Raw genomic sequence first — 26,166 nt, 5'->3', positions numbered from 1 at the left:
TATTTACACATATTATATATACACTGCTCACATATATATACTTATATACATATATACACAGATTATATATACACACACTGCTCACAAATATAAAGGGAACACTTAAACAACAGAATCTAACTCCAAGTAAATCAATCTTCTGTGAAATCAAACTGTCCACTTAGGAAGCAACATTGTTTGACAATCAATGTCACATGCTGTTGTGCAAATGGAATAGACAACAGATGGAAATTATTGGCAATTATCAAGACACCCTCAATAAAGGAATGGTTCTGCAGGTGGGGACCACAGACCACATCTCAGTACCAATGCTTTCTGGCTGATGTTTTGGTCACTTTTGAATGTTGGTTGTGCTTTCACACTCGTGGTAGCATGAGACAGACTCTACAACCCACACAAGTGGCTCAGGTAGTGCAGCTCATCCAGGATGGCACATCAATGCGAGCTGTGGGAAGAAGGTTTGCTGTGTCTGTCAGCGTAGTGTCCAGAGGCTGGAGGCACTACCAGTAGACGTGGAAGGCCAGTACACCAGGAGACGTGGAGGGGGCCGTAGGAGGGCAACAACCAAGCAGCAGGACCGCTACCTCCGCCTTTGTGCAAAGAGGAACAGGAGGAGCACTGCCAGAGCCCTGCAAAATGACCTCCAGCAGGCCACAAATGTGCATGTGTCTACACAAATGATTAGAAACTGACTCCATGAGGATGGTCTGAGTGCCCGACGTCCACAGATGGGGGTTGTGCTCACAGCCCAACACCGTGCAGGACACTTGGCATTTGCCACAGAACACCAGGATTGGCAAATTCACCACTGGCGCCCTGTGGTCTTCACAGATGAAAGCAGGTTCACACTGAGCACATGTGACAGACATGACAGAGTCTGGAGACGCCGTGGAGAGCGATCTGCTGCCTGCAACATCCTTCAGCATGACTGGTTTGGCAGTGGGTCAGTAATGGTGAGGGGTGGCATTTCTTTAGAGGGCCGCACAGCCACCCATGTGCTCGCCAGAGGTAGCCTGACTGCCATTAGGTACAGAGAGGAGATCCTCAGACCCCTTGTGAGACCATATGCTGGTGCGGTTGGCCCTGGGTTCCTCCTAATGCAGGACAATGCCAGACCTCATGTGGCTGGAGTGTGTCAGCAGTTCCTGCAAGATGAAGGCATTGAAGCTATGGACTGGGCCGCTCGTTCCTCTGAATCCGATTGAGCACATCTGGGTCATCATGTCTCGCACCATCCACCAACGTCACATTGCACCACAGACTGTCCAGGAGTTGACGGATGCTTTAGTCCAGGTCTGGGAGGAGAACCCTCAGGAGACCATCCGCCGCCTCATCATAAGCATGCCCAGGCATTGTAGGAGGTCATACAGGCACGTGGAGGCCACACACACTACTGAGCATCATTTCCTTGTCTTGAGGCATTTCCACTGAAGTTGGATGAGCCTGTAACAACTTTTTCCACTTTGATTTCCAGCATCATTCCAAATCCAGACCTCCGTGAGATATTAGTTGTGATTTACGTTGATCATTTTTAGGTTTTGTTGTTCTCACACATTCCACTATGTAATGAATAAAGATTTACAACTGGAATATTTCATTTAGTGATATCTAGGATGTGGGATTTTAGTGCCCCCTTTATTTTTTTTTTAGATATAGTATATACAGTACAGACCAAAAGTTTGGACACATCTTCTCATTTAAAGATTTTTCTGTATTTTAACGACTATGAAAATTGTACATTCACACTGAAAGCATCAAAACTATGAACCAACACATGTGTAATTATATATTTAACCCCTTAATCCCATATGACGTACTATCCCGTCGAGGTGGGGTGGGCCTTAATTCCCACCGACGGGATAGTACATCATAGGCGATCGGCCGCGCTCACGGGGGGAGTGCGGCCGATTGCGGCCGGGTGTCAGCTGCCTATCGCAGCTGACATCCGGCACTATGTGCCAGGAGCGGTCACGGACCGCTCCCGGCACATTAACCCCCGGCACACCGCGATCAAACATGATCGCGGTGTGCCGGCGGTGCAGGGAAGCATCGCGCAGGGAGGGGGCTCCCTGCGGGCTTCCCTGAGACGATCGGTACACGGTGATGTACTCACCTTGTACCGAGCGTCTTCTCCCTGCAGTCCCCGGATCCAAAATGGCCGCAGGGCTGCATCCGGGTCCTGCAGGGAGTACTTCCGGGTCAGGAGCAGGCTGCAGCTGCAGTTCTGTAAGCCTGCAGCGATGAGAGAGATCGCCGATCTCACAGAGTGCTATGCAAACTGAGATTGGCGATCTGTGATGTCCCCCCCCTGGGACAAAGTAAAAAAAAAAAAAAATTCCACGTGTGTAATAAAAAAAAAAAAAAAAAATAATATTCCCATAAATACATTTCTTTATCTAAAAAAAACAAAAAAAACAATAAAAGTACACATTTAGTATCGCCACGTCCGTAACGACCCATCCTATAAAACTGTCCCACTAGTTAACCCCTTCAGTGAACACCGTAAGAAAAAAAAAAAAACCGAGCCAAAACACAAAGCTTTATTATCATACCGCCGAACAAAAAGAGGAATAACACGTGATCAAAAAGACGGATGTAAATAACCATGGTATCGCTGAAAACGTCATCTTGTCCCGCAAAAAAACGAGCCGCCAAAAAGCATAATAAGCAAAAAAATAGAGATTTTTGTGTACTCACCGTAAAATCCTTTTCTCCGAGCCATTCATTGGGGGACACAGACCATGGGTGTATGCTGCTGCCACCAGGAGGCTGACACTAAGTAATACAAAAAAAGTTAGCTCCTCCCCTGCAGTATACACCCTCCTGCTGGCTCCCAGGTAACCAGTTCGGTGCAAAAGCAGTAGGAGATCAATAACGACATCTAAGCGTAAAGCATGTCACATTATATATAAGAGTATAACATATCAAAAGATAAAAACAAAGCATAAGCTAATAACAGGGTGGGAGCTGTGTCCCCCAATGAATGGCTCGGAGAAAAGGATTTTACGGTGAGTACACAAAAATCCCTATTTCTCCTTCGCCTCATTGGGGGACACAGACCATGGGACGTCCCAAAGCAGTCCCTGGGTGGGGACATCACCACCTCAGGCCGTGTAGCCGCTACTTACAAGTGCGCCACCGCGGCCTGCAAAGTCCGCCTGCCCAGACTCACATCTGTGGAAGTGAGTGAATTATAGTGCTTCAAGAATGCATGCGGCCTGGAGGAATTCGCAAGCTTGCGGTCGTGCTTGTCGACGTCTGGCGCCTAGAGCCCACAGACAGGGAGAAAGGCTGACATCTAGCACGGAAGGACTCCTGGATGGAGAAAAGAATCCACCAGGCTAACATGGCCGAAGAAAACGGCTAAACCCTTCCTGCGACCATCAGGAAGCGTACTTACCATCGAAAAATCCGAGCAAAGTGTCCAACCTTTGGAAGGACGTCGTCCTCGATACATACCCACTCGGAGCACTCTCTTCTTCCAGATTATAGAGAACCCATTCCGCTTTGTGGACTAGAGCCGAAGGAGATGAGAGGACGATGTCCCTGCAACAGTGGGAATATAATACCCCTTGGCAACGAGGGAAGGGGATGGCTAGAGGGCAACCTTGCCTTGATGGTAATAAGGAAAAAAGATAAAGAACAGAGCGTCGAGAACTGAAGACTCATCAGGAGGACAAGAACGCAGAGAAAGAAGGGGAGAGACCCTCCCTGATAGAAAAGTCTATCCAGATCAAAAAAGGAGTCCACTGTAAGATGCCCAGAACCATTAAGGTCCCGCGGATTTAACGGTACGCGGTAGGGAAGAACTACAGGATAAGGCTCCCTGCGAGAAAGACCATATTTCCAGCTTGTCGCAATAAGACGGAAAAATACTAGTACCGTAAGCAAGAAAAACCCGACATGGTCAGTGCGGGTCTCCCGGGATCACTGGGGCCCTTCCCGCTTCCGAAAAGATTTCAGACGTAGTGGAAGAGGGGTTATGGAAATTGGTACCATGGAAGAACAGAGCATGCACTGTGATTGACTTGGATCGCGAGGCCAAACCATGAACTGGAGTACATTGGCGTTCAGCTTGGACGCCATCCGACCTACATCTGGAGTACTCCAGTGAAGGCAGCTCCGATGAAAGACTTCCGAGTGAAGTTCCCACTCACTTGAGGAGAAACCCGGACGGCTGAAAATGTCTGCCGCCCAGTGTTCTACTCCAGGGAATGAACTGTTGAGATTACCGAAGATAGATCTCGGCCCATCAGAGTGCGAGGTACCTTAGTCATAGTGCTTGACTGTGGGTACTTGCTAGATGGTTAACTTGTGGCACAGCCGTGGCATTATCCAACTGAAGACCCGCCAGAAGGCAGAGGACCTGCTGAAGGAATAGCCGTACCGTTCGGATCTACAGAGAAATGATCGGGAGAAGAAAACTGGCAATGGTAATTCCCAATAGCCATTGGGCCAGGAGAAGGCTCTGGAAGAGGAAGGAGCTCAGAGACTACCCTTTGAGAGCCTGATTGACTTGCAGAAAACGAGCGCAGCGAAGGAAACGGCTTCCGTTGACGTCCTTTCCCTCAGAACCCTCCTAGCGAATTGAATGAACCGAGGGAATGAGAGATCAAGTGCGCAAGCTCCCTGTAGAAGGGCCACGACCTAGACTCGAGAGAGAATAACCATCCTACTTGGGCGGGATCATCCTCAAAGAGGATCTGCTGGGCTGGGAATGAAGGAAAAAAACTTGTCTAAGTTTAGCTGCTAGCCCAGTAGAGAGGTAATTGCAAGTGATATAGACGACTCAGCGTAGTCCTAGGAGAGCGGCTACAAAGTCGACCAAATAGGGCAGGACGACCATGCTTCTAAGGTGCAAGAAGCACATGACAGCCGTCATGACCCTTGCGACCACTCTGGTGTGGTAGCCAGGCCGAAGGGCCAGGTCGTGAAAATGCTGTTCGCGAATGGAAAGGCGAAGAGATTAATGTAGAGAGGAGAAATAGGCATGTGAGGGTAAGAATCCCGAAAGTCGATGGATGCCAGAAAAAAACCACCTTTTACTGTTGAAGTAATGGCTGAGCGGAGGAACTCCATCCGAAAAAGAAAGGGCCTTGTCAAAGGTTGTTAGAAGTTTGAGGTCCAGGAATGGTGATACTTTTCATTCCCTCCATTTTGGAACCAAGATCCCTTAGATCTAGACTGTCCTGGACAATGCTTCCACTGCTGGTTGAGTCTGAAGAAGAGATACGATCCCTTGCTAGTCTCCCGCTCAGAAGATTTGATTGACCAGCTATACTGTGGAACGAAGAAGTTAAGGTCTGTGACCCGGAGACTTTCATTCCCTCCCTTTGGTCAAGCAACCCATGAGGCGGCTAAGGAAGGGTAGAGCGCTGAACCCGAAACCACAAGACGGAACGAACTAGATTTGCTATCCGACCGTCTGTGGTATATTAATTGATGATACACCAGCCAGGATACTGGTAGGAATACCACAAGAAATTCTGCCCGGTTAGTCTGCCAAGTGGCAGAACGCGGGGCTATAACCAGCAGGTCTCTGCCATCGTCGTGCAGAGAAGAAAATAAGGAAAAACCTCGATCCACCATCTTCTTAACAGGCACGTGGAGAGGAATCGTCCGCTTTCTTGCATCTGATACAAAAGGGGGGAAAACCCTCCTTGTTGGGAGGCCACGAATGTGTGCCTCCGTACATCCCCAGAATTGAGGTTTCCGAGTGGACAGGGCAGGTTGTCTGGCGATAGGCCTGGGAGCAGAAGAAGATACATGGAGGCGACACTCCGTGTGCTCGTCTGTTGAAGGTGTGGGGGGAAATCGGAGCCCTTTAAGGGACCCGTCGCCCATAAAATTCCGACCAGGTATGGCATCCTACTTAGAGGTTTCTGTCCAGTGCATCACCCGTCAATTTGTTGATGGAGATTTTCTAGAACCTGTACGTTTTTCTAGAATACTTGCGGCCCCTGCTGGCCGACGGCTCCCATCGTAGGAGAGGGAGCATGTTGAGTGCTCCAGAGCTCAGTTAGGGTGACCAGCTTAGGATAGATGATGTGTCCTTAAGACCAGTAAATACTGGTCATGCGCCTTTAAGACTAGGGGTTACTGGTCATGTGCCTTTAAGACCAGGGAATACTGGTCTTGTGCCTTTAGTAAGATGACATACTGTTCATGTGCCTTTAAAAGCAGGGCATGCTGGACAAGTGCCTTCAAGGACCAGGGCCTACTGGTCATGAGCCCTTAAGAACCAGGACATACTAGTCATGTATCTTTAAGTCCAGGAGATACTGGTCATGTGCCCTTAAAACCAGGGCATGCTGGTCATTTGCGTTTAAGACCAGGGCGTACTGGTCCTGAGCCTTTAAGTCCAGGGCATAATGGTCACGTGCCTTAAAGACCAGGGCATACTGGTCGTGTACCTTTAAGACCAGGGCATACTGGTCATGTGCCTTTAAAAGCCAGGGCATACTGGCCATGTGCCTTTAAGACCAGGGCATACTGGTCATGTGCCTTTAAAAGCCAGGGCATACTGGTCATGTGCCTTTAAGACCAGGGCATACTGGTTATTGTGTTTAAGACCAGGGCATAATGGTCACGTGCCTTAAAGACCAGGGCATACTGGTCGTGTACCTTTAAGACCAGGGCATACTGGTTATTGTGTTTAAGACCAGGGAATACTGGTCATGTGCCTTTAAAAGCCAGGGCATACTGGCCATGTGCCTTTAAGACCAGGGCATACTGGTCATGTGCCTTTAAAAGCCAGGGCATACTGGCCATGTGCCTTTAAGACCAGGGCATACTGGTCATGTGCCTTTAAAAGCCAGGGCATACTGGCCATGTGCCTTTAAAAGCCAGGGCATACTGGTCATGTGCCTTTAAAAGCCAGGGCATACTGGTCATGTGCCTTTAAGACCAGGGCATACTGGTTATTGTGTTTAAGACCAGGGCATACTGGTCATGTGCCTTTAAAAGCCAGGGCATACTGGCCATGTGCCTTTAAGACCAGGGCATACTGGTCATGTGCCTTTAAAAGCCAGGGCATACTGGTCATGTGCCTTTAAATACCAGGGCATACTGGTCATGTGCCTTTAAGACCAGGACGTACTAGTCATGTGCCTTTAAGACCAGGGCATACTGGTTATTGTGTTTAAGACCAGGGCATACTGGTCATGTGCCTTTAAAAGCCAGGGCATACTGGCCATGTGCCTTTAAGACCAGGGCATACTGGCCTGATTAAGTACTAAGGAAAAGGTGACCGGCTACTGGCAGAGCAGAGAATACTGGGGATGTGACCCTTTTAAAACTAGGGGACCCTTAAAAACCAGGGAATGCTGGTCCTGGGTTTATTAAAAAGGCATGGAAAGCTGGGGATGCACCTATGGGTCCAGCGACTACTGGGAATGAGGTCATGAGACCGGAGGTTAAAAATTAACTTTCGTTGCTGGGAACTCACAGCTCTCTGTTAGCAAGCCTGCACACCTTACCACTGTACTGTACACTCTGTAGTTGCAGGAACACCAGAGATTGCAGCCTGAAGTATATAAAAAAAACAGGGAAAGCTAGTCCCTTAATGCTGCCGGAATGCGTGCCGGAATGCGTGCCGGGGGGATTCACCTTACTCAGATTCTGAGTCCCCCGTTTGGAATAGCGCTGACTTCAGCGCTGAAAAACCGCCGGCCGCAGCCCCCTCCAGAAGAAATAGTGACCGGCAATGGAGGAAGAAGAAGATTGCCGCCCGAAATCTCGTCTGGAACGAGAAGCGCCTGAATAGGGGGGGCGGAGCCGCTAGAAGGATGCTGGCGGTGGGCGGGGCTTCCCGGGATGCGGCCTAAACAGGGCCGAAGCCGGGGACTAAATTTATGGCTTCGGCCGATGCGCACCCGCAGAGAGAGGGAAAAAGGCCGCGAAGTTCTGTGGAGACCCTGCCGCTATGGAGCCCTCCTCTGACCGCCGGAAAGAACAAAATCTTACAGCACTTACCCCAATATTGGCAGAAGGTCAGAGCTGTGCCCAGGTGGATGGGACTGCAGGGTTGGGGAGCCTCCATCCACCATCCCTGCAGAAGAGGGGTGGAGAGGAACCGTCTGCCTCCTTCCATCATCCGCTTTTTCAGTGGTGATGCAGTGGGGGCTGCTCGGACGCCACGCTGGAAGGTGCCTCTGTACAGCCGAGGGTAAAACCTGGTGGACAGGGCTGAATGTCCGGCCTGGCTGCAGAAGAGGATACTGGAGGAGACACTCCAGTGCTCGTCTGATAAGGGAGGGGGGAGATCGGTGCCCTAGAAGGGGCCCGTCGCCCCTAGAATCAGCTCAGGCAGTGGCTTCCCACGTCGCAGGAGAGGATACGGAGAGGTAAAACTCCCGTGCTCGCCTGTTGTTGGTTCGAGGAGATCGGAACATGAAAGAATCCGTCGCCCCATTCGACCGTAGTAAAAAACGGTAAAAAAGAGTTCTTTGGGTCTGAATAGCAGACCCGACCGTGTGCCTCCTACGGACACTAAGCAAGAACTGGTTAGCTGGGAGCCAGCAGGAGGGTGTATACTGCAGGGGAGGAGCCGAGAGCCAGCAGGAGGGTGTATACTGCAGGGGAGGAGCCGAGAGCCAGCAGGAGGGTGTATACTGCAGGGGAGGAGCCGAGAGCCAGCAGGAGGGTGTACACTGCAGGGGAGGAGCTGAGAGCCAGCAGGAGGGTGTATACTGCAGGGGAGGAGCTGAGAGCCGGCAGGAGGGTGTACACTGCAGGGGAGGAGCTGAGAGCCAGCAGGAGGGTGTACACTGCAGGGGAGGAGCTGAGAGCCAGCAGGAGGGTGTATACTGCAGGGGAGGAGCTGAGAGCCAGCAGGAGGGTGTATACTGCAGGGGAGGAGCTGAGAGCCAGCAGGAGGGTGTATACTGCAGGGGAGGAGCTGAGAGCCGGCAGGAGGGTGTATACTGCAGGGGAGGAGCTGAGAGCCAGCAGGAGGGTGTATACTGCAGGGGAGGAGCCGAGAGCCAGCAGGAGGGTGTATACTGCAGGGGAGGAGCCGAGAGCCAGCAGGAGGGTGTATACTGCAGGGGAGGAGCTGAGAGCCGGCAGGAGGGTGTACACTGCAGGGGAGGAGCTAACTTTTTTTGTATTACTTAGTGTCAGCCTCCTGGTGGCAGCAGCATACACCCATGGTCTGTGTCCCCCAATGAGGCGAAGGAGAAATAAAAAAAGTTATAGTCCTGAGAATAAAGCGATGCAAAAATAATTATTTTTTCCATAAAATAGCTTTTATCGTATAAAAGCGCCAAAACATAAAAAAAAAAATGATATAAATGAGGTGTCGCTGTAATTGTACTGACCTGAAGAATAAAACTGCTTTATCAATTTTACCAAACGCGGAACGGTATAAACGCCTCCCCCAAAAGAAATTCATGAATAGCTGGTTTTTGGTCATTCTGCCTCACAAAAATCGGAATAAAAAGTGATCAAAAACTGTCACGTATCCAAAAATGTTACCAATAAAAACGTCAAGTCGTCCCGCAAAAAACAAGACCTCACATGACTCTGTGGAAAAATTATAGGTCTCAGAATGTGGAGACGCAAAAACTTTTTTGCTATAAAAAAAGCGTCTTTCAGTGTGTGACGGCTGCCAATCATAAAAATCCGCTAAAAAACCCGCTATAAAAGAAAATCAAACCCCCCCTTCATCACCCCCTTAGTTAGGGAAAAATTAAAAAAAAATGTATTTCCATTTTCCCATCAGGGCTAGGGTTGGGGTTAAGGTTTGGATTATATTTGCGGTTGGGAATAGGGTTGGGATTAGGGTTAGGGGTGTGTCTGGGTTAGAGGTGTGGTTAGGGTTAGGGGAGTGTTTGGATTAGGGTTTCAGTTATAATTGGGGGGTTTCCACTGTTTAGGCACATCAGGGGCTCTCAAACACGACATCTCAATTCCAGCCAATTCTGCGTTGAAAAAGTAAAACAGTGCTCCTTCCCTTCCGAGCTCTCCGGTGTGCCCAAACAGGAGTTTACCCCAACATATGGGGTATCAGCATACTCAGGACAAATTGGACAACAACTTTTGGGGTCCAAGTTCTCTTGTTATCCTTGGGAAAATAAAAATGTGGGGGGCTAAAATTAATTTTTGTGGGAAAAATAAGATTTTTATTTTCGCGGCTCTGCGTTGTAAACTGCAGTGAAACACTTGGGGGTTCAAAGTTCTCACAACACATCTAGATAAGTTCCTTGGGGGGTCTAGTTTCCAATATGGGGTCACTTGTGGGGGGTTTCTACCGTTTGGGTACATCAGGGGCTCTGCAAATGCAACGTGATGCCTGCAGACCAATCCATCTAAGTCTGCATTCCAAATGGCGCTCCTTCCCTTCCGAGCTCTGCCGTGCGCCCAAACAGTGCTTCCCTTCCACATATGGGGTATCAGCGTACTCAGGACAAATTGGACAACAAGTTTTGGGGTCCAATTTATCCTGTTACCCTTGTGAAAATACAAAACTGGGAACTAAAAAATTATTTTTGTGAAAAAAAAAAAAGAATTTTTATTTTCACGGCTCTGCGTTATAAACTGTAGTGAAACACTTGGGGGCTCAAAGCTCTCAAAACACATCTAGATAAGTTTCTTCTTAGGGGGTCTAATTTCCAAAATGGTGTCAGTTGTGGGGGGTTTCAATGTTTAGGCACATCAGGGGCTCTGCAAACGCAACATGGCGTCCCATCTCAATTCCAGTCAATTCTGTATTGAAAAGTCAAATGGCGCTCCTTCCCTTCCGAGCCCTGCCATGCGCCCAAACAGTGGTTTACCCCCACATATGGGGTATCAGCGTACTCAGGACAAATTGCACAACAACTTTTGTGTGTTTAATTTCTTCTCTTACCCTTGGGAAAATAAAAAGTTGGGGGCAAAAGATCATTTCTGTGAAAAAATATGATTTTTTATTTTTACGGCTCTGCATTATAAACTTCTATGAAGCACTTGGTGGGTCAAAGTGCTCACCACACATCTAGATAAGTTCCTTAAGGGGTCTACTTTCCAAAATGGTGTCACTTGTGGGGGGTTTCAATGTTTAGGCACATCAGGGGCTCTCCAAACGCAACATGGCGTCCCATCTCAATTCCAATCAATTTTGCATTGAAAAGTCAAATGGCGCTCCTTCCCTTCCGAGCTCTCCCATGCGCCCAAACAATGGTTTACCCCCACATATGGGGTATCAGAGTACTCAGGACAAATTGTACAACAACTTTCGGGGTCCATTTTCTCCTGTTATCCTTGGTAAAATAAATTGGAGCTGAAATAAATTGTGTGAAAAAAAGTTAAATGTTCATTTTTATTTAAACATTCCAAAAATTCCTGTAAAACACCTAGAGGGTTAGTAAACTTCTTGAATGTGGTTTTGAGCACCTTGAGGGGTGCAGTTTTTAGAATGGTGTCACACTTGGGTATTTTCTATCATATAGACCCCTCAAAATGACTTCAAATGTGATGTGGTCCCTAAAAAAAAAAAAAAAATGGTGTTGTAAAAATGAGAAATTGCTGGTCAACTTTTAACCCTTATAACTCCCTAACAAAAAAAAAATGTTGGTTCCAAAATTGTGCTGATGTAAAGTAGACATGTGGGAAATGTTACTTATTAAGTATTTTGCATGACATATCTCTGTGATTTAAGGGTATAAAAATTCAAAGTTGGAAAACTGCGAAATTTTCAAAATTTGCACCAAATTTCCATTTTTTTCTCAAATAAACGCAAGCTACATCGAATAAATTTTACCACTAACATGAAGTACAATATGTCACGAGAAAACAATGTCAGAATCTCCAAGATCCGTTGAAGCGTTCCACAGTTATAATCTCATAAAGGGACAGTGGTCAGAATTGTAAAAATTGGCCCGGTCCATAACGTGCAAACCACCCTTGGGGGTTAAGGGGTTAAAAAGTGTGAAAAAACTGAAAATATGTCTTATATTCTAGGTTCTTCAAAGTAGCCACCTTTTGCTTTGATGACTGCTTTGCACACTCTTGGCATTCTCTTGATGAGCTCCAAGAAGTAGTCACCAGGAATGGTTTTCACTTCACACGTGTGCCCTGTCAGGTTTAACAAGTGGGATTTCTTGCCTTATAAATGGGGTTGGGACCATCAGTTGTGTTGTGCAGAAGTCTGGTGGATACACAGCTGATAGTCCTACTGAATAGACTGTTAGAATTTGTATTATGGCAAGAAAAAAGCAGCCAAGTAAAGAAAAACGAGGGGCCATCGTTTAAGAAATTAAAGGTCAGTCAGTCCGAAAAATTGGGAAAACTTTGAAAGTGTCCCCAAGTGCAGTTGCAAAAACCATCAAGCGCTACAAAGAAACTGGCTCACATGAGGACCACCCCAGGAAAGGAAGACCAAGAGTCACCTCTGCTTCTGAGGATAAGTTTATCCGAGTCACCAGCCTCAGAAATCGCAGGTTAACAGCAGCTCAGATTAGAGACCAGGTCAATGCCCCACAGAGTTCTAGCAGCAGACACATCTCTACAACAACTGTTAAGAGGAGACTTTGTGCAGCAGGCCTTCATGGTAAAAGCATTAAGCTACTTACTGGTAGCGGCATTTTTCGGAGGCCCATGACAGCACTACGAGGGGATCCGCCCTTAAGGAACAGGAAACCTACAGATACAAAAGGGCGGCACCTCTCCCATGCATCAGTTGTATTTCAGAGCCTGAGAGGACTACCGCGGTTAGTGGTACACAAACATACATTATATACATTTGGAAACCAAAAAATAATCTACTATATTGTAACCAGACACCATATGTGAGATTTACATACTACACTATTTACATATCAGGAAGTGCTACCCCCACGTGAATAGGGAGGGAACTAAGGGTGCTGTCATGGGCCTCCGAAAAATGCCGCTACCAGTAAGTAGCTTAATGCTTTATTCGGACTCCCATGACAGCACTACGAGAGATTTACAGAGATGTAAGCTACCTTAGGGAGGGACTATAGTCTGTAGCACCCTTAACCCAAAGGAGAGATCAGAGGAGGACCCCAAATCCAACCGATAGTGTTTAAAGAAAGTGGAAGGAGATGACCAAGTGGCCGCCTTACATATTTGCTCCACTGACACTCCAGATCTCTCTGCCCAGGATGAGGCCATGGCCCGGGTGGAATGTGCCTTTAGATTCTGCGGAGCTGGCCCCCCGCCTGCTGTATAAGCTAGAGATATAGTTTCCCTAATCCATTTGGCTAGTGAATATTTTGACACTCTAAATCCTTTCCTTGGACCTTGGAATGAAAGAAACAGTGCTCCATCTTTCTTCCAATTATCAGTAGCTGAGATATACTGAAGGAGAGATCTCCTAACGTCTAAGGGTACCGTCACACAGTGCAATTTTGATCGCTACGACGGCACGATTCGTGACGTTCGAGCGATATATTTACGAGATCGCAGTGTCTGACACGCTCCTGCGATCAGGGACCCCGCTGAGAATCGTACGTCGTAGCAGATCGTTTGAAACTTTCTTTCGTCGTCTAGTGTCCCGCTGTGGCGGCATGATCGCATGGTGTAACATATATTGTATACGATGTGCGCATAGTAACCAACGGCTTCTACATCGCACATACGTCATGAAATTATCGCTCCAGCGTCGTAGATTGCAAAGTGTGACAGCAGTCTACGACGCTGGAGCGATATTGTTACGACGCTGGAGCGTCACGGATCGTACCGTCGTAGCGATGAAAATTGCACTGTGTGACGGTACCCTTACGTATGAAGCTCCTGCTCTTTAGGATTAGAGGGCTTAGGAATAAAGGATGGCAAAACTATCTCCTGTGATCTATGGAAACGTGACGCTACCGTCGGCAGATATGCCGGGTCTGGTCTAAGGACTACTCTGTCTGATAAGATTTCTGTGTATGGAGGAGCTCTGGAAAGCGCCTGTATATCCCCTATCCTGCGAGCTGAGGTTATGGCAATCAGGAAGGCGGTCTTAAGTGTCAACATTTTGATTGAGGCCTCTTGCAGAGGTTCAAAGGGGGGTTTTGTTAGAGAGGACAGAACTAAATTTAAATCCCATGGAACTGTCCTATCCTTATATACCGGTCTAGATCTACTAACTGCCTTCATAAACCTCGCTATCCAATAATTGTTTGCTATATTGCATGAAAACAGGGCACCCAGAGCTGAGACCTGTACTCTAAGGGTACTAGTAGAGAGTTTTAACTCGAAACCCCTCTGTAGGAACTCTAAGATTTGTTGTATTGGTATCCCGTCTTGGATGTCAAATCTTGAACAAGACAAGAACTTCCTCCAAGTTCTAGAGTAGATTTTTGTAGTTACTTGCTTTCTACTCTTTAGGAGTGTCTCGACTAAATTTGGAGAGAAGCCTTTCCCCACTAATAGTGACCGTTCAAACTCCACGCCGTCAAATGGAGCGCCGCCACTTGTGGATGGGAGATCGGTCCCTGAGAAAGCAAGTTCGGGATCTCTGGCAGTACCCAGGGAACCAATACAGATATGGTCTTGAGCCAGGCAAACCAGGTTCTTCTGGGCCAAAAGGGGGCGATAAGGAGGACTTTCGCTCGATCCTCCCTGATTTTCCTCACCACTAGAGGTATCAGGTTCAGTGGTGGGAAAGCATAGGCCAGTGGAAAATCCCATTTTATCAGAAACGCGTCCACCGCCAAGGGATTTTCCCTGGGATTTAGCGAGCAAAAAAGTTTTACTTTTCTGTTGTTTCTGGTGGCGAACAGGTCTACCACTGGTTGACCCCATCTGCAGACGATCAGATTGAAAATGTCTTCGTTGAGAGACCACTCTCCTTGCCTTAACATGTTTCGGCTGAGGAAATCTGCTGCCACATTTTCCTTTCCTTTGATGTGGAGAGCCGTCAAAGATAGAAAATTGAGCTCTGCCATCTGGAACAATCGATCCGTGATTTGCATCAATGTCTCGGAACGAGTTCCCCCTTGCCGGTTTATGTAAGCGACTGCAACTCTGTTGTCCGACAGAATTCTGACGTGCTGGCCCTGCAGATATATGAGGAATTTTTTAACAGCCAATTCAACCGCCAACAACTCCCTCTGGTTGGATGAGAATGTTGTGAAGGGTTCCCATTGTCCCTGGACCACCATGTCCCCCATGTAGGCTCCCCACCCTGAAGAGCTGGCATCCGTGGTTATCACCCGGGACTCATTTACTATCCAGGGGACCCCTGTTGATAAATTCTTTTTATCTGACCACCTAAGGGAATCTAGCGTGGTTGGTTCTAACGTTATTTTCCCATTTAACGCGCCTCCCAAGGCTCTGTCATGGAACAAGACTTCTCTTTGTAGGGATCTGGTGTGGAACTGAGCCCACTTAACTGCTGGAATGCAAGATGTGAGTGACCCAAGTAGGGACATTGCTTGCCTAAGTGTCATGGAAGGTGTATTAATTGCATTTAACACATAAATTTGAATTAGATCTATTTTTTCTATGGGGAGGAGACACTGTTGTGTCACTGAATCCAACATTAGACCCAGGAACTTTTGAATATTTAGGGGCTGTAACTTAGATTTTTCGAAGTTTATGATCCAACCCAGGTGTTCTAGCTTTATCCGGCTTTTGAATTAGGAAAAGGGGAGAGTAGAACCCTTTCCCTGCCTGAGAATACGGCACTTCAATCAAAACATTTCTGGAGCAAAGAGTCCTCACTTCCTCTTCTAAGGCAAATTGTTCAGTGGGAGATGAGCGCCAGGGTGTTAACTGGAATTTGTCCCGTGGGGTATGGACAAACTCAAGTCTGAGACCATGGGAAACAGTGTCTTTTATCCAAACACTGTTTGTGATTTTTGACCACTCTGCCGAGAAATGCGACAGTCTCCCTCCCACCGGGATTGCCAGTCATTGGTCTTGTTTTTTGTTTTCCGTCGGGTTACGGCGAAACATGAGACCTGTGCCTCTTTTTCGCTTATCATCCCATCTGGAACGATCCCTACCCGGTGAGAAGGTGCGCCTTCCTCCCCGATTGAACCTTCTTTTGTTGAAGGGACGACGATATGGATTGAAAAGGTTAGGAAATTTTTTCTTATCATCTCCTGCCTTCTCCAGGAGTTCGTCCGAATAGATACTCGCCCTTACAAGGGATAGCGCAGAGTTTTGTTTTTGCCTGCATATCCCCCGGCCAGCATTTCAACCATAGGGCTCTTCTCGCAGCATTAGAAAGACCTGCTGCCCTAGCCGCCAATTTAACAGAGTCAATTGAGGCATCCGATAAAAAAGCTGCCCCCTCCTGGATTACTGGTAACGCTGCAAGTATGGAATCTCTAGAGGCCCCCTGTTTTAATTGGGTTTCTAACTGGTCCAGCCAGACCATTATTGACCTTGCCGTGCAGGTTGACGCCACCGCAGGTTTTAAGGAGCCGGCTGCCATCTCCCAGGTTCCTTTTAGGAAGGTATCCACTTTCCTATCCAGGGGGTCTTTAAGCATACCCATATCCTCAAACGGGAGAGAGGATCGCTTTGCCACCTTGGCAATTGCCGCGTCCAGCTTTGGGGCCTTTTCCCAATTACCCACTGCTGGGTCATCAAAGGGATACCGACGCTTCTGCGCAGGTGGTAAGGAGCCTTTCCTCTCCGGTTTTCTCCACTCCCTGTTGATAAGTTCCTGTATCTTTTCATTCAGGGGAAAGACTCTGCGCTTCCTCTGTTCTAGGCCGCTGAACATCATTTGTTCCTTAGATAGCTGAGGCTTGGGTTCTGTTATACCCATTGTGCCTCTGACCGCTTTTATTAATTTGTCTATCCTCTCTATGGGTAAACAAAACCGGGCAGCGTCTTCCCCCGACGAGGAAGATGATGCTGCTGAATCATCCGATTCTTCACTCTTGTCTTTATCCACAGATGAATCAGATGCCCACTGAGTTCTCTGCTTAGAGCCTGACTGTGAAAGATCCTTAATGGATTGCTTGACCTCCCTTCTAACCATTTCCTTCAGACTGGCCACCATAGAAGAGGATTCTTCTGCCACCTACAGGGATAAGTAAGGTAGACTAGAGTGTAAGATCTACATGCTATATCCCCTCCCTACTTTCCAGGACCTCACCGTCTGCTGGATACAGGGGTCACATAGTTTTTTAGGGTGTGAGTCAGGCAAGGGGACCCCGCAGATGGCACACTCCCTATGCTTCGCCTTACTGACGCTTTTCTTTCCCTGCATAAAACATATGAGGGGAAACTAGTCACTAAGTGAACTTTCTCGAAGATCACTTACCAGAGGCTGCCCACACCCATAGAGATACCGAAGCACGAGGGGGATCTTTTTTGGCTGATGCTCCAGACCCCTGTCTGGAGGAGCTTCTGCGGCCAGATCCATCGCTCCTTTTCTCAAGTTCCTTCTCCATAAGCTTCTGGGGTTCTTCATCCAGCAGCAGAGGCTGCTGATCCTGATCAGACTCCATCTGAAGCAGTTTGGAGACCAGGAGCAAGGAACGCGCACCTGGAGCCGATATATAGCCCCTCCTTCGGCCAGTGTAATTGCACCGCGCTTCCAGTTGCTCCCCTTCCCCCCCATGCAGCTGCAGGGGATCAGCCGACACCTGAGGGTGATGAGCGCACATTTTCCGGTGGGCGCCGCCATCTTGGAGCTCCTGCGCATGCGCAGAAGCTCCGTGACCCGGAAGTCACAGCTGGCTCCGCCTTCCGACGTCACCCCCGGCCCACAGCGCTTCCTGTTAGTGCTGTGAACAACGTGGGACGCCGAGACTTGCCACGAGACTCCGGGTGGCGCCCCCTCAATGTCGCCGACCCCTCAGAGCCTCCCCTAAGCCGCTCAAGGGAGGGAAACAGTACACTCACCAAGCGCCGGCTTCGGAGATCGGACACCCCCTGGCGACCGCTCCACGCTGATGAGACACTGCCGTGCAGCCCCCCAGAGCCACCGTGTCTCCTTCAGGTACCCCGCACCGGCCGAGGTAGGAGACCCTCTCGCTACCTAATTCGGCCCGGCCGGCCTGGAATCCTAGTATCTTCCGTAGGATCCAGTCCCTTCAGGAACAGGAAACCAACTGATGCATGGGAGAGGTGCCGCCCTTTTGTATCTGTAGGTTTCCTGTTCCTTAAGGGCGGATCCCCTCGTAGTGCTGTCATGGGAGTCCGAATAAATAGCTGCTAGGAAACCACTGCTAAGGACAGGCAACAAGCAGAAGAGACTTGTTTGGGCTAAAGAACACAAGGAATGGACATTAGAACAGTGGAAATCTGTGCTTTGGTCTGATGAGTCCAAATTTGAGATCTTTGGTTCCAACCATCGTATCTTTGTGTGATGCAGAAAAGGTGAACGGATGGACTCTACATGTCTGGTTCCCACCGTGAAGCATGGAGGAGGTGTGATGGTGTGGGGGGGCTTTACTGGTGACACTGTTGGGGATTTATTCAAAATTGAAAGCATACTGAACCAGCATGGCTACCACAGCATCTTGCAGCGTCATGTTATTCCATCCGGTTTGCGTTTAGTTGGACCATCATTTATTTTTCAACAGGACAATGACCCCAAACACCTCCAGGCTGTGTAAGGGCTATTTGACCAAGAAGGAGAGTGATGGGGTGCTGCGCCAGTTAACCTGGCCTTCACAGTCACCAGACCCGAACCCAATCGAGATGGTTTGGGGTGAGCTGGACGCAGAGTGAAGGCAAAAGGGCCAACAAGTGCTAAGCATCTCTGGGAACTCCTTCAAGATTGTTGGAAGACCATTCCAGGTGACTACCTCTTGAAGCTAATCAAGAGAATGCCAAGAGTGTGCAAAGCAGTCATCAAAGCAAAAGGTGGCTACTTTGAAGAACCTAGAATATAAGACATAATTTCAGTTGTTTCACACTTGATGCCTTCAGTGTGAATGTACAATTTTCATAGTCATGAAAATACAGAAAAATCTTTTAATGAGGTTTGTCCAAACTTTTGGTCTAAAATGTATGTATGTATGTATGTATGTATGTATGTATGTATGTATGTATGTATGTATGTATGTATACACACACACATACATACATATTAAATATGTATATACACTGTGTATATGTAGTGTGCTCGATAGCATATAATGAGATACGGGTGAGTGTCTCCATTCTCATAGCACTTACCGCTCCAAAGTAGGGGGCCTGGTGGACCACCCCGGTGCCATCTTCTGACTTGACGTAGTTGTCAAACACAACAGTGAATGCTCCATTGTCTGCAGCCTGGAAAGAAGGACGACAAGGTGAGTGCCGCCCGCAGATCCAGCTGGAGGGGTGAGCCACAGAGTTTGTACACAAGGGACATGATGGCCAACTGCACAGAACGAGTCCTGCGACATTGATGTCCTCCAGAGGGTTCATGTCTTACAGAAATACCCCCGAGGGGGACAAACATGTCAGGCCCAGGCCATCAAAGAGAAATTATCGCAAGGAACATTTCATTCTTACCTTTGCAAAGTAGTCAAACAACGGCAGATAGCGCTTCCCTTTAAGGGCGAGGCCCGGAAACCTGGAGACAGAAATCCAGATCAGAAAGATCATACAGGAGAGGCGGACCACCATCAACAACCCTCCCCCAATCATTGCAGGTGACAAGACCACCATATGACAGTGGTGACAGAACCACCATATGAACCCCTCCAAAGATCAGGGCTGTGGAGTTAAGAGTCTGTGTCCATTTTGGAGGAATTGGTATAAAAATGGACCAACTCCTATGATAAATAGCCAATGTATTATAGTATTTAAGTGCAGAATGTCCAGAATACTTCTTCCTGAAAATTTGGTAAAGTTATGAAATGTCCTATACATATCTGTTCGGTTCCTGAACGGAGGATCACAGCTTTTAGTCTATGTGCACATGTGCAGGATTTCTTGCAGAAATTTCCTGAGCAAAACAGGACATTTTCTGCAAGAAATCCGCATGCATTTTTTTTGCGCGTTTTTTTGCAGATTTTTCCAGAGGTTCCTAATGCAATAATAGTGGGAAATCCGCAAAAAATCCGCAAAATTAATGAACATGCTGCGTTTTTTACCGCAATGCATTTTTTCGCAGAAAAAAAACGCATCATGTGCACAAAAATTGCGGAACGCATTCTAAATGATGGGATGTATAATGTATGCGTTTTTTTCGCGTTTTTATAGCGAAAAAAAAAACGCGAAAAATCTGCAACATGTGCACACAGCCTTAGCGTTCTGTCCATGCTCATTTATAAATCTCCTCCTCTACAGGTCAGGGCAAAAAGCCGCTGGTCAGGAATGCCTGCAGCCCTGCAGTCATCTCAAGATCTGCCAGTGTGAACAGGAAAACAGGATTAAGGCAAGTACTAAAGCAAATCTAAACTCAAACGGTGCAGAAATCTATAGTCCAGTGTTTTTGCCGTATGCTTCACGTTTTAGTTTGCTTTTCCTCGGAGCTCATGCTTGGAGAGGTTAGTTGATCTGATGTTCATGTTCACTTTGCTAGCAGGTTCAGTTTCTTTCTGGGGTATGATTCAGCACAATCTCGCTCCCTCCCTCCTCCCCTCTTCATAGACTGAACCACCATGATGTGAAACATTTAGTGAGCTGTACCCTGAGAAACGCCCGAGATTGGAATACGTGTTATTAGATAGCTTTACTCTGCACTTTCAAACGTTTTATTTGTCATCATTGATTCATACAAAGTTTGTTTCATTTCTATCCAAAATTACACGACTCCTATTCTTGCAGGAATTACAATATGCCTCTTTTTTTCATAGTACAAAATTATTTTCAGAGTGAACTTATGTGACTACAAAATGCCTACGAAGCTTCCTATGAAGTCAGCTGTATCTGAGCATTTCACATTAACTCAAGATACAAAAGTGTGTCTGTGTATATTATTAACCCCTTCGTGACAGAGCCAAATTTTTGAAATCTGACCAGTGTCACTTTATGTGGTAATAACTCTGCAACACTTCAACAAATCCCAGTGATTTTGAGAATGTTTTTTCGTGACGCATAATACTTTATGATAATGATAAATTTAGGTCAATACGTTTTGTGTTTGTTTATAAAAAATATCAAAAATTTGAGAAAAATGTTAAAAAAAAAAATTAGCAATTTCCTAATTTGAATGATTACCCCTTTAATCCAGATAGTCATACCACAGCAAACCATTAATAAACAACATTCCCCACATGCCGGCTTTACATCAGCATCATTTGTAAAATTTTCTTTTATTTTGTTAGCATTTTAGGAGGTTTAAAAATGTAGCAGCAAGGTTTCATTTTTTTTTTTCAAGGAAATTTACAAATTTTATTTTTTTTAGGGACTTATCCATGTTTGAAGTGACTTTAGGGGTCCCATATATTGGGAAACCCCCAAATGTGATACCATTTTAAAAACAACACCCCCTGACATATCGAAAACTGCTGTCAGGTAATTTATTAACCCTTCAGGTGCTTTACAGCAGGGGTCCCCAACTCCAGTCCTCAAGGCCCACCAACATGTCATGTTTTCAGGATTTCCTTAGTCTTGCCCAGGTAATAATTGCATCACCTGTGCAATGCAAAGGAAATCCTGAAAACATGACCTGTTGGTGGGCCTTGAGGACTGGAGTTGGGGACCCCTGCTTTACAGGAATTAATGCAAAGTGGAATGACAGAAATGAAAATGTACATTTTTACCACCTTAATGCCTCTAACTTCTGAACAGGTTACAACAGCCGTCAGACTCTAAGGCCAATATTTTCTTGTGAATTGCCGGCAAACATCAGGACCACAAAATAATGATCTGAGGACACCAGTTTGGATAAAGAGGAAGCCCTTACACTCTGTTAACCATTTATAATGATGTAGTCACTATTGGCAGCAGCATGTAAGGGGTTGAACAGAGTTGGACGGTGCAAACACCAATCTTGGCTGATGCAGCAAGTTGTCAGCTATAGTGGACAGCCGACAGCTGCGGGATTGTCACCTGTATGTGGAGGCTATTCTCTTATATCTCAGGTCAGATAAAAGACGTATTGGCGGTCATTAAGGGGTTAAACAAGTTAACAGCTGGTTCAGAAATACGTGAGGAATTTTTCAAGAATTTGTTGATAATCTCTTTTAAAATCAGATATTGGCAGAAAAAAAAAAAAAAAAAAAAAAAAGGAGGGAGGAACATCGTATTTCCTCTTCAGGTAAGTAAATGGGTGGCAGCTGGAATCCATGAGAAGCTCTTGCAGTTACTTGTAGATCAAAAAGGGTAAATATCCTGATCAAATAACGAGCATATGAGGGACAGGGAGATATTCTTTAAAGAATAAAGTTTGTTAACGCCTCTTTTTGGGTATGCTAATTTTTTCCATGCTTGAAAAATAGGATGAAGAGTTATTAGTTTTTTCTTAAGAAGAAGGGAGTCTAGAATTAAACCGCTTGGCGCTTTGTGGACGTACATTGAACAGCAAGGTGGATTGCTGCTGAGGGAAAAAAAAAAAAAAATTCTTTAAATCTTTAGCTTAGTGAGTGTGACCGGAGTCCAAGCGTGACCGGAGCCCAAGCGTCACCGCAGCCCAAGCGTCACCGGAGCCTAAACGTGACAGGAGCCCAAGCGCGTCCGGAGCCCAAGCGTCACCGCAGCCCAAGCGTCACCGGAGCCTAAACGTGACCGGAGCCCAAGCGCGTCCGGAGCCCAAGCGTCACCGCAGCCCAAGCGCGTCCGGAGCCCAAGCGTCACCGCAGCCTAAACGTGACCGGAGCCCAAGCGCGACCGGAGCCCAAGCGCGACCGGAGCCCAAGCGTGACCGGAGCCCAAGCGCGTCCGGAGCCCAAGCGTCACCGCAGCCCAAGCGTCACCGGAGCCTAAACGTGACCGGAGCCCAAGCGCGACCGGAGCCCAAGCGCGTCCGGAGCCCAAGCGCGTCCGGAGCCCAAGCGTCACCGCAGCCCAAGCGTCACCGGAGCCTAAACGTGACCGGAGCCCAAGCGCGACCGGAGCCCAAGCGTGACCGGAGCCCAAGCGCGTCCGGAGCCCAAGCGTCACCGCAGCCCAAGCGTCACCGGAGCCTAAACGTGACCGGAGCCCAAGCGCGACCGGAGCCCAAGCGCGTCCGGAGCCCAAGCGCGTCCGGAGCCCAAGCGTCACCGCAGCCCAAGCGTCACCGGAGCCTAAACGTGACCGGAGCCCAAGCGCGACCGGAGCCCAAGCGTGACCGGAGCCCAAGCGCGTCCGGAGCCCAAGCGTCACCGCAGCCCAAGCGTCACCGGAGCCTAAACGTGACCGGAGCCCAAGCGCGACCGGAGCCCAAGCGTGACCGGAGCCCAAGCGCGTCCGGAGCCCAAGCGTCACCGCAGCCCAAGCGTCACCGGAGCCTAAACGTGACCGGAGCCCAAGCGCGACCGGAGCCCAAGCGTGACCGGAGCCCAAGCGTCACCGCAGCCCAAGCGTCACCGCAGCCCAAGCGTCACCGGAGCCTAAACGTGACCGGAGCCCAAGTGTGAATGGCGGTAAGTTTGACTTGTGATTCAGTGACAATGGATTCAGGGAGTTTCCAAGGGAGGAATTACTGAATTGCTGTCTGTATTTTATTAATACTTTGTATTTATTTTTTATTTAACTTTTCTGTCTGGTGCAATCCCCATTAGGAAATGTGCTCCACTCTTGTTATGCCTCCAGTGCACATCTTGCCACATGTATGCAGTCCTTGAGCAGCCGGTCGAGGGTGCACACTGCTGTGCGAGATGTGAGCACGTTGTGCATTTGTAAACCCAGATTCTGGATCTAAATGTGCAGCTGGCAACACTGAGATCCATAGACAATATGGAGAAGAGTCTTCTGCTCACGGAGCAGACGCTCAATGGGACAGATGAGGGGATGGTAGGATGGAGCTGCAGGACGACGAAGTAGCAAGCTGGGTGACAGTTAGGAAGCGGGGTAGAGGGAAGAGTGCCAGGGGGGCTAGTCCTGATCTGTTGGCAGATGAGGGGGTGCCAGTACAGGGGTAGCACTGCTGCAGCCAGGCATGTCCTCTGAAAGCCGGAGGAGTGACTGTTCCAGTAAGGAGGGAAATAGGAGAGCAGGGCAGGCCAGACAGGTGCTGGTAGTGGCATGTTGGCACTATATAAAGCTTTATTACAATATTTATTAGATGTTGCCATGTGGTCACCCCTTTGTCTCCAGCACAAGGTACTGCAGAGAGGTTGTTCTCCAGCCCAAATAATGACATCAGATGTAAGGTCATCTATGGAGGAGGCTCTGATGGAGGAGGCTCTGATGGAGGAGGCTCTGATGGAGGAGGCTCTGATGGAGGAGGCTCTGATGGAGGAGGCTCTCATGGAGGAGGCTCTCATGGAGGAGGCTCTCATGGAGGAGGCTCTCATGGAGGAGGCTCTCATGGAGGAGGCTCTCATGGAGGAGGCTCTCATGGAGGAGGCTCCGATGGAGGAGGCTCTGATGGAGGAGGCTCTGATGGAGGCCATACTGTCTGAGGACACATTCATACACTGCACAATGTTGCGCACTACGTTCTGGATGAAGACTCCTGCTCCCCACGTCCTGCATGTTAAGCTGTGCCGTTACTATTTCTTACAGTTATGTTTTATTACAATAAATAGATTGAAGTTCTATGAAAATATCCTGATTATTGTATAATAATGCGATGAGAAGGAGGAGGTCACTATTGTACTACAGCAATCACGAACATGAGCCATGTATGAGGGAGTCTGAGGTTTGGCAACTCCCCTCCACCCATCATGGCAGATCTCAGGACCACCATCACCACCCCTACCCCAATCACGGCAGGTCACATGACAAAATCCCCCAACATGACTGATGGGATTACAAGCAAATCACAAGTCTCCAAGTTAAAACTAAAATCAAATAAGAATAAAATAGGAGGTAACAACGATAAAGTAATCACAGGGGGTCTCACCGGACACATGCATCATAGATACATCACAGGGGGTCTCACCGGACACATGCATCATAGATACATCACAGGGAGTCTCACCGGACACGTGCATCATAGATACATCACAGGGGGTCTCACCGGACACGTGCATCATAGATACATCACAGGGGGTCTCACCGGACACGTGCATCATAGATACATCACAGGGGGTCTCACCGGACACGTGCATCATATATACATCACAGGGGGTCTCACCGGACACGTGCATCATAGATACATCATAGGGGGTCTCACCGGACACCTGCATCATAGATACATCATAGGGGGGTCTCACCGGACACATGCATCATAGATACATCATAGGGGGTCTCACCGGACACGTGCATCATAGATACATCATAGGGGGGTCTCACCGGACACGTGCATCATAGATACATCACAGGGAGTCTCACCGGACACATGCATCATAGATACATCACAGGGAGTCTCACCGGACACGTGCATCATAGATACATCACAGGGGGTCTCACCGGACACGTGCATCATAGATACATCACAGGGGGTCTCACCGGACACGTGCATCATAGATACATCACAGGGGGTCTCACCGGACACGTGCATCATATATACATCACAGGGGGTCTCACCGGACACGTGCATCATAGATACATCATAGGGGGTCTCACCGGACACCTGCATCATAGATACATCATAGGGGGGTCTCACCGGACACGTGCATCATAGATGCATCATAGGGGGGTCTCACCGGACACATGCATCATAGATACATCATAGGGGGTCTCACCGGACACGTGCATCATAGATACATCACAGGGGGTCTCACCGGACACATGCATCATAGATACATCATAGGGGGTCTCACCGGACACGTGCATCATAGATACATCACAGGGGGTCTCACCGGACAAGGGCATCATACAGATACATTACAGGGGGCGATTGTGTGGTAACTAATGGTGCAGACATAATGGCCAATTTTTCTCGTCTCCTGGTGCTCAGATCTCGGGGTAAAAGCTGTCAGGATTTGGTGGATTACAGTTCGGCATCGATCGCTGTCCGGCTTCTCAGCCATCTGGAGTTTCAGTACTTAATGATCCTGGAAAGCTTTGACTCCAAGATCAGAGGTGAAGACCACGTGACCAGACCATCGACATGACATACATGACAGGAGGAATAAAGGACGAACTACAGGAAGCGCAAGAGGCTGGGACTGAACCTGTCCAGAATGTCGTATTCCGCTTCTGTCTTGTAGAGGGCGGACAGCCGGGCCTCCATCAGTATATACACACTGCCATTGGACTTATCTGTGAAGACAGAAAACCTCATCACTGGGCTGTGTCTGATGG

The 26,166-nt window shown here is 48.0% G+C and overlaps 1 protein-coding gene across 2 annotated transcripts in view; it reads right to left on the bottom strand.

The window, feature by feature from the left end:
• IARS1 (isoleucyl-tRNA synthetase 1) overlaps positions 1-26,166 on the bottom strand; it is an 87,343-nt gene that overhangs the window by 40,919 nt on the left and 20,258 nt on the right. For both annotated transcript variants that reach the window (XM_069735947.1, XM_069735948.1), the window contains 3 exons: positions 26,037-26,124; positions 19,396-19,456; positions 19,075-19,170 (listed from right to left, as the gene is read on the bottom strand). In XM_069735947.1, the coding sequence (XP_069592048.1) occupies positions 19,075-19,170; positions 19,396-19,456; positions 26,037-26,124 (245 nt within the window). The remainder of the gene's footprint in view (positions 1-19,074; positions 19,171-19,395; positions 19,457-26,036; positions 26,125-26,166) is intronic.

The sequence above is a fragment of the Ranitomeya imitator genome, chromosome 8 (assembly GCF_032444005.1).
Source record: "Ranitomeya imitator isolate aRanImi1 chromosome 8, aRanImi1.pri, whole genome shotgun sequence".
Lineage (NCBI taxonomy): Eukaryota > Metazoa > Chordata > Amphibia > Anura > Dendrobatidae > Ranitomeya > Ranitomeya imitator.
This window is presented reverse-complemented; position numbering and strand designations above follow the sequence as displayed.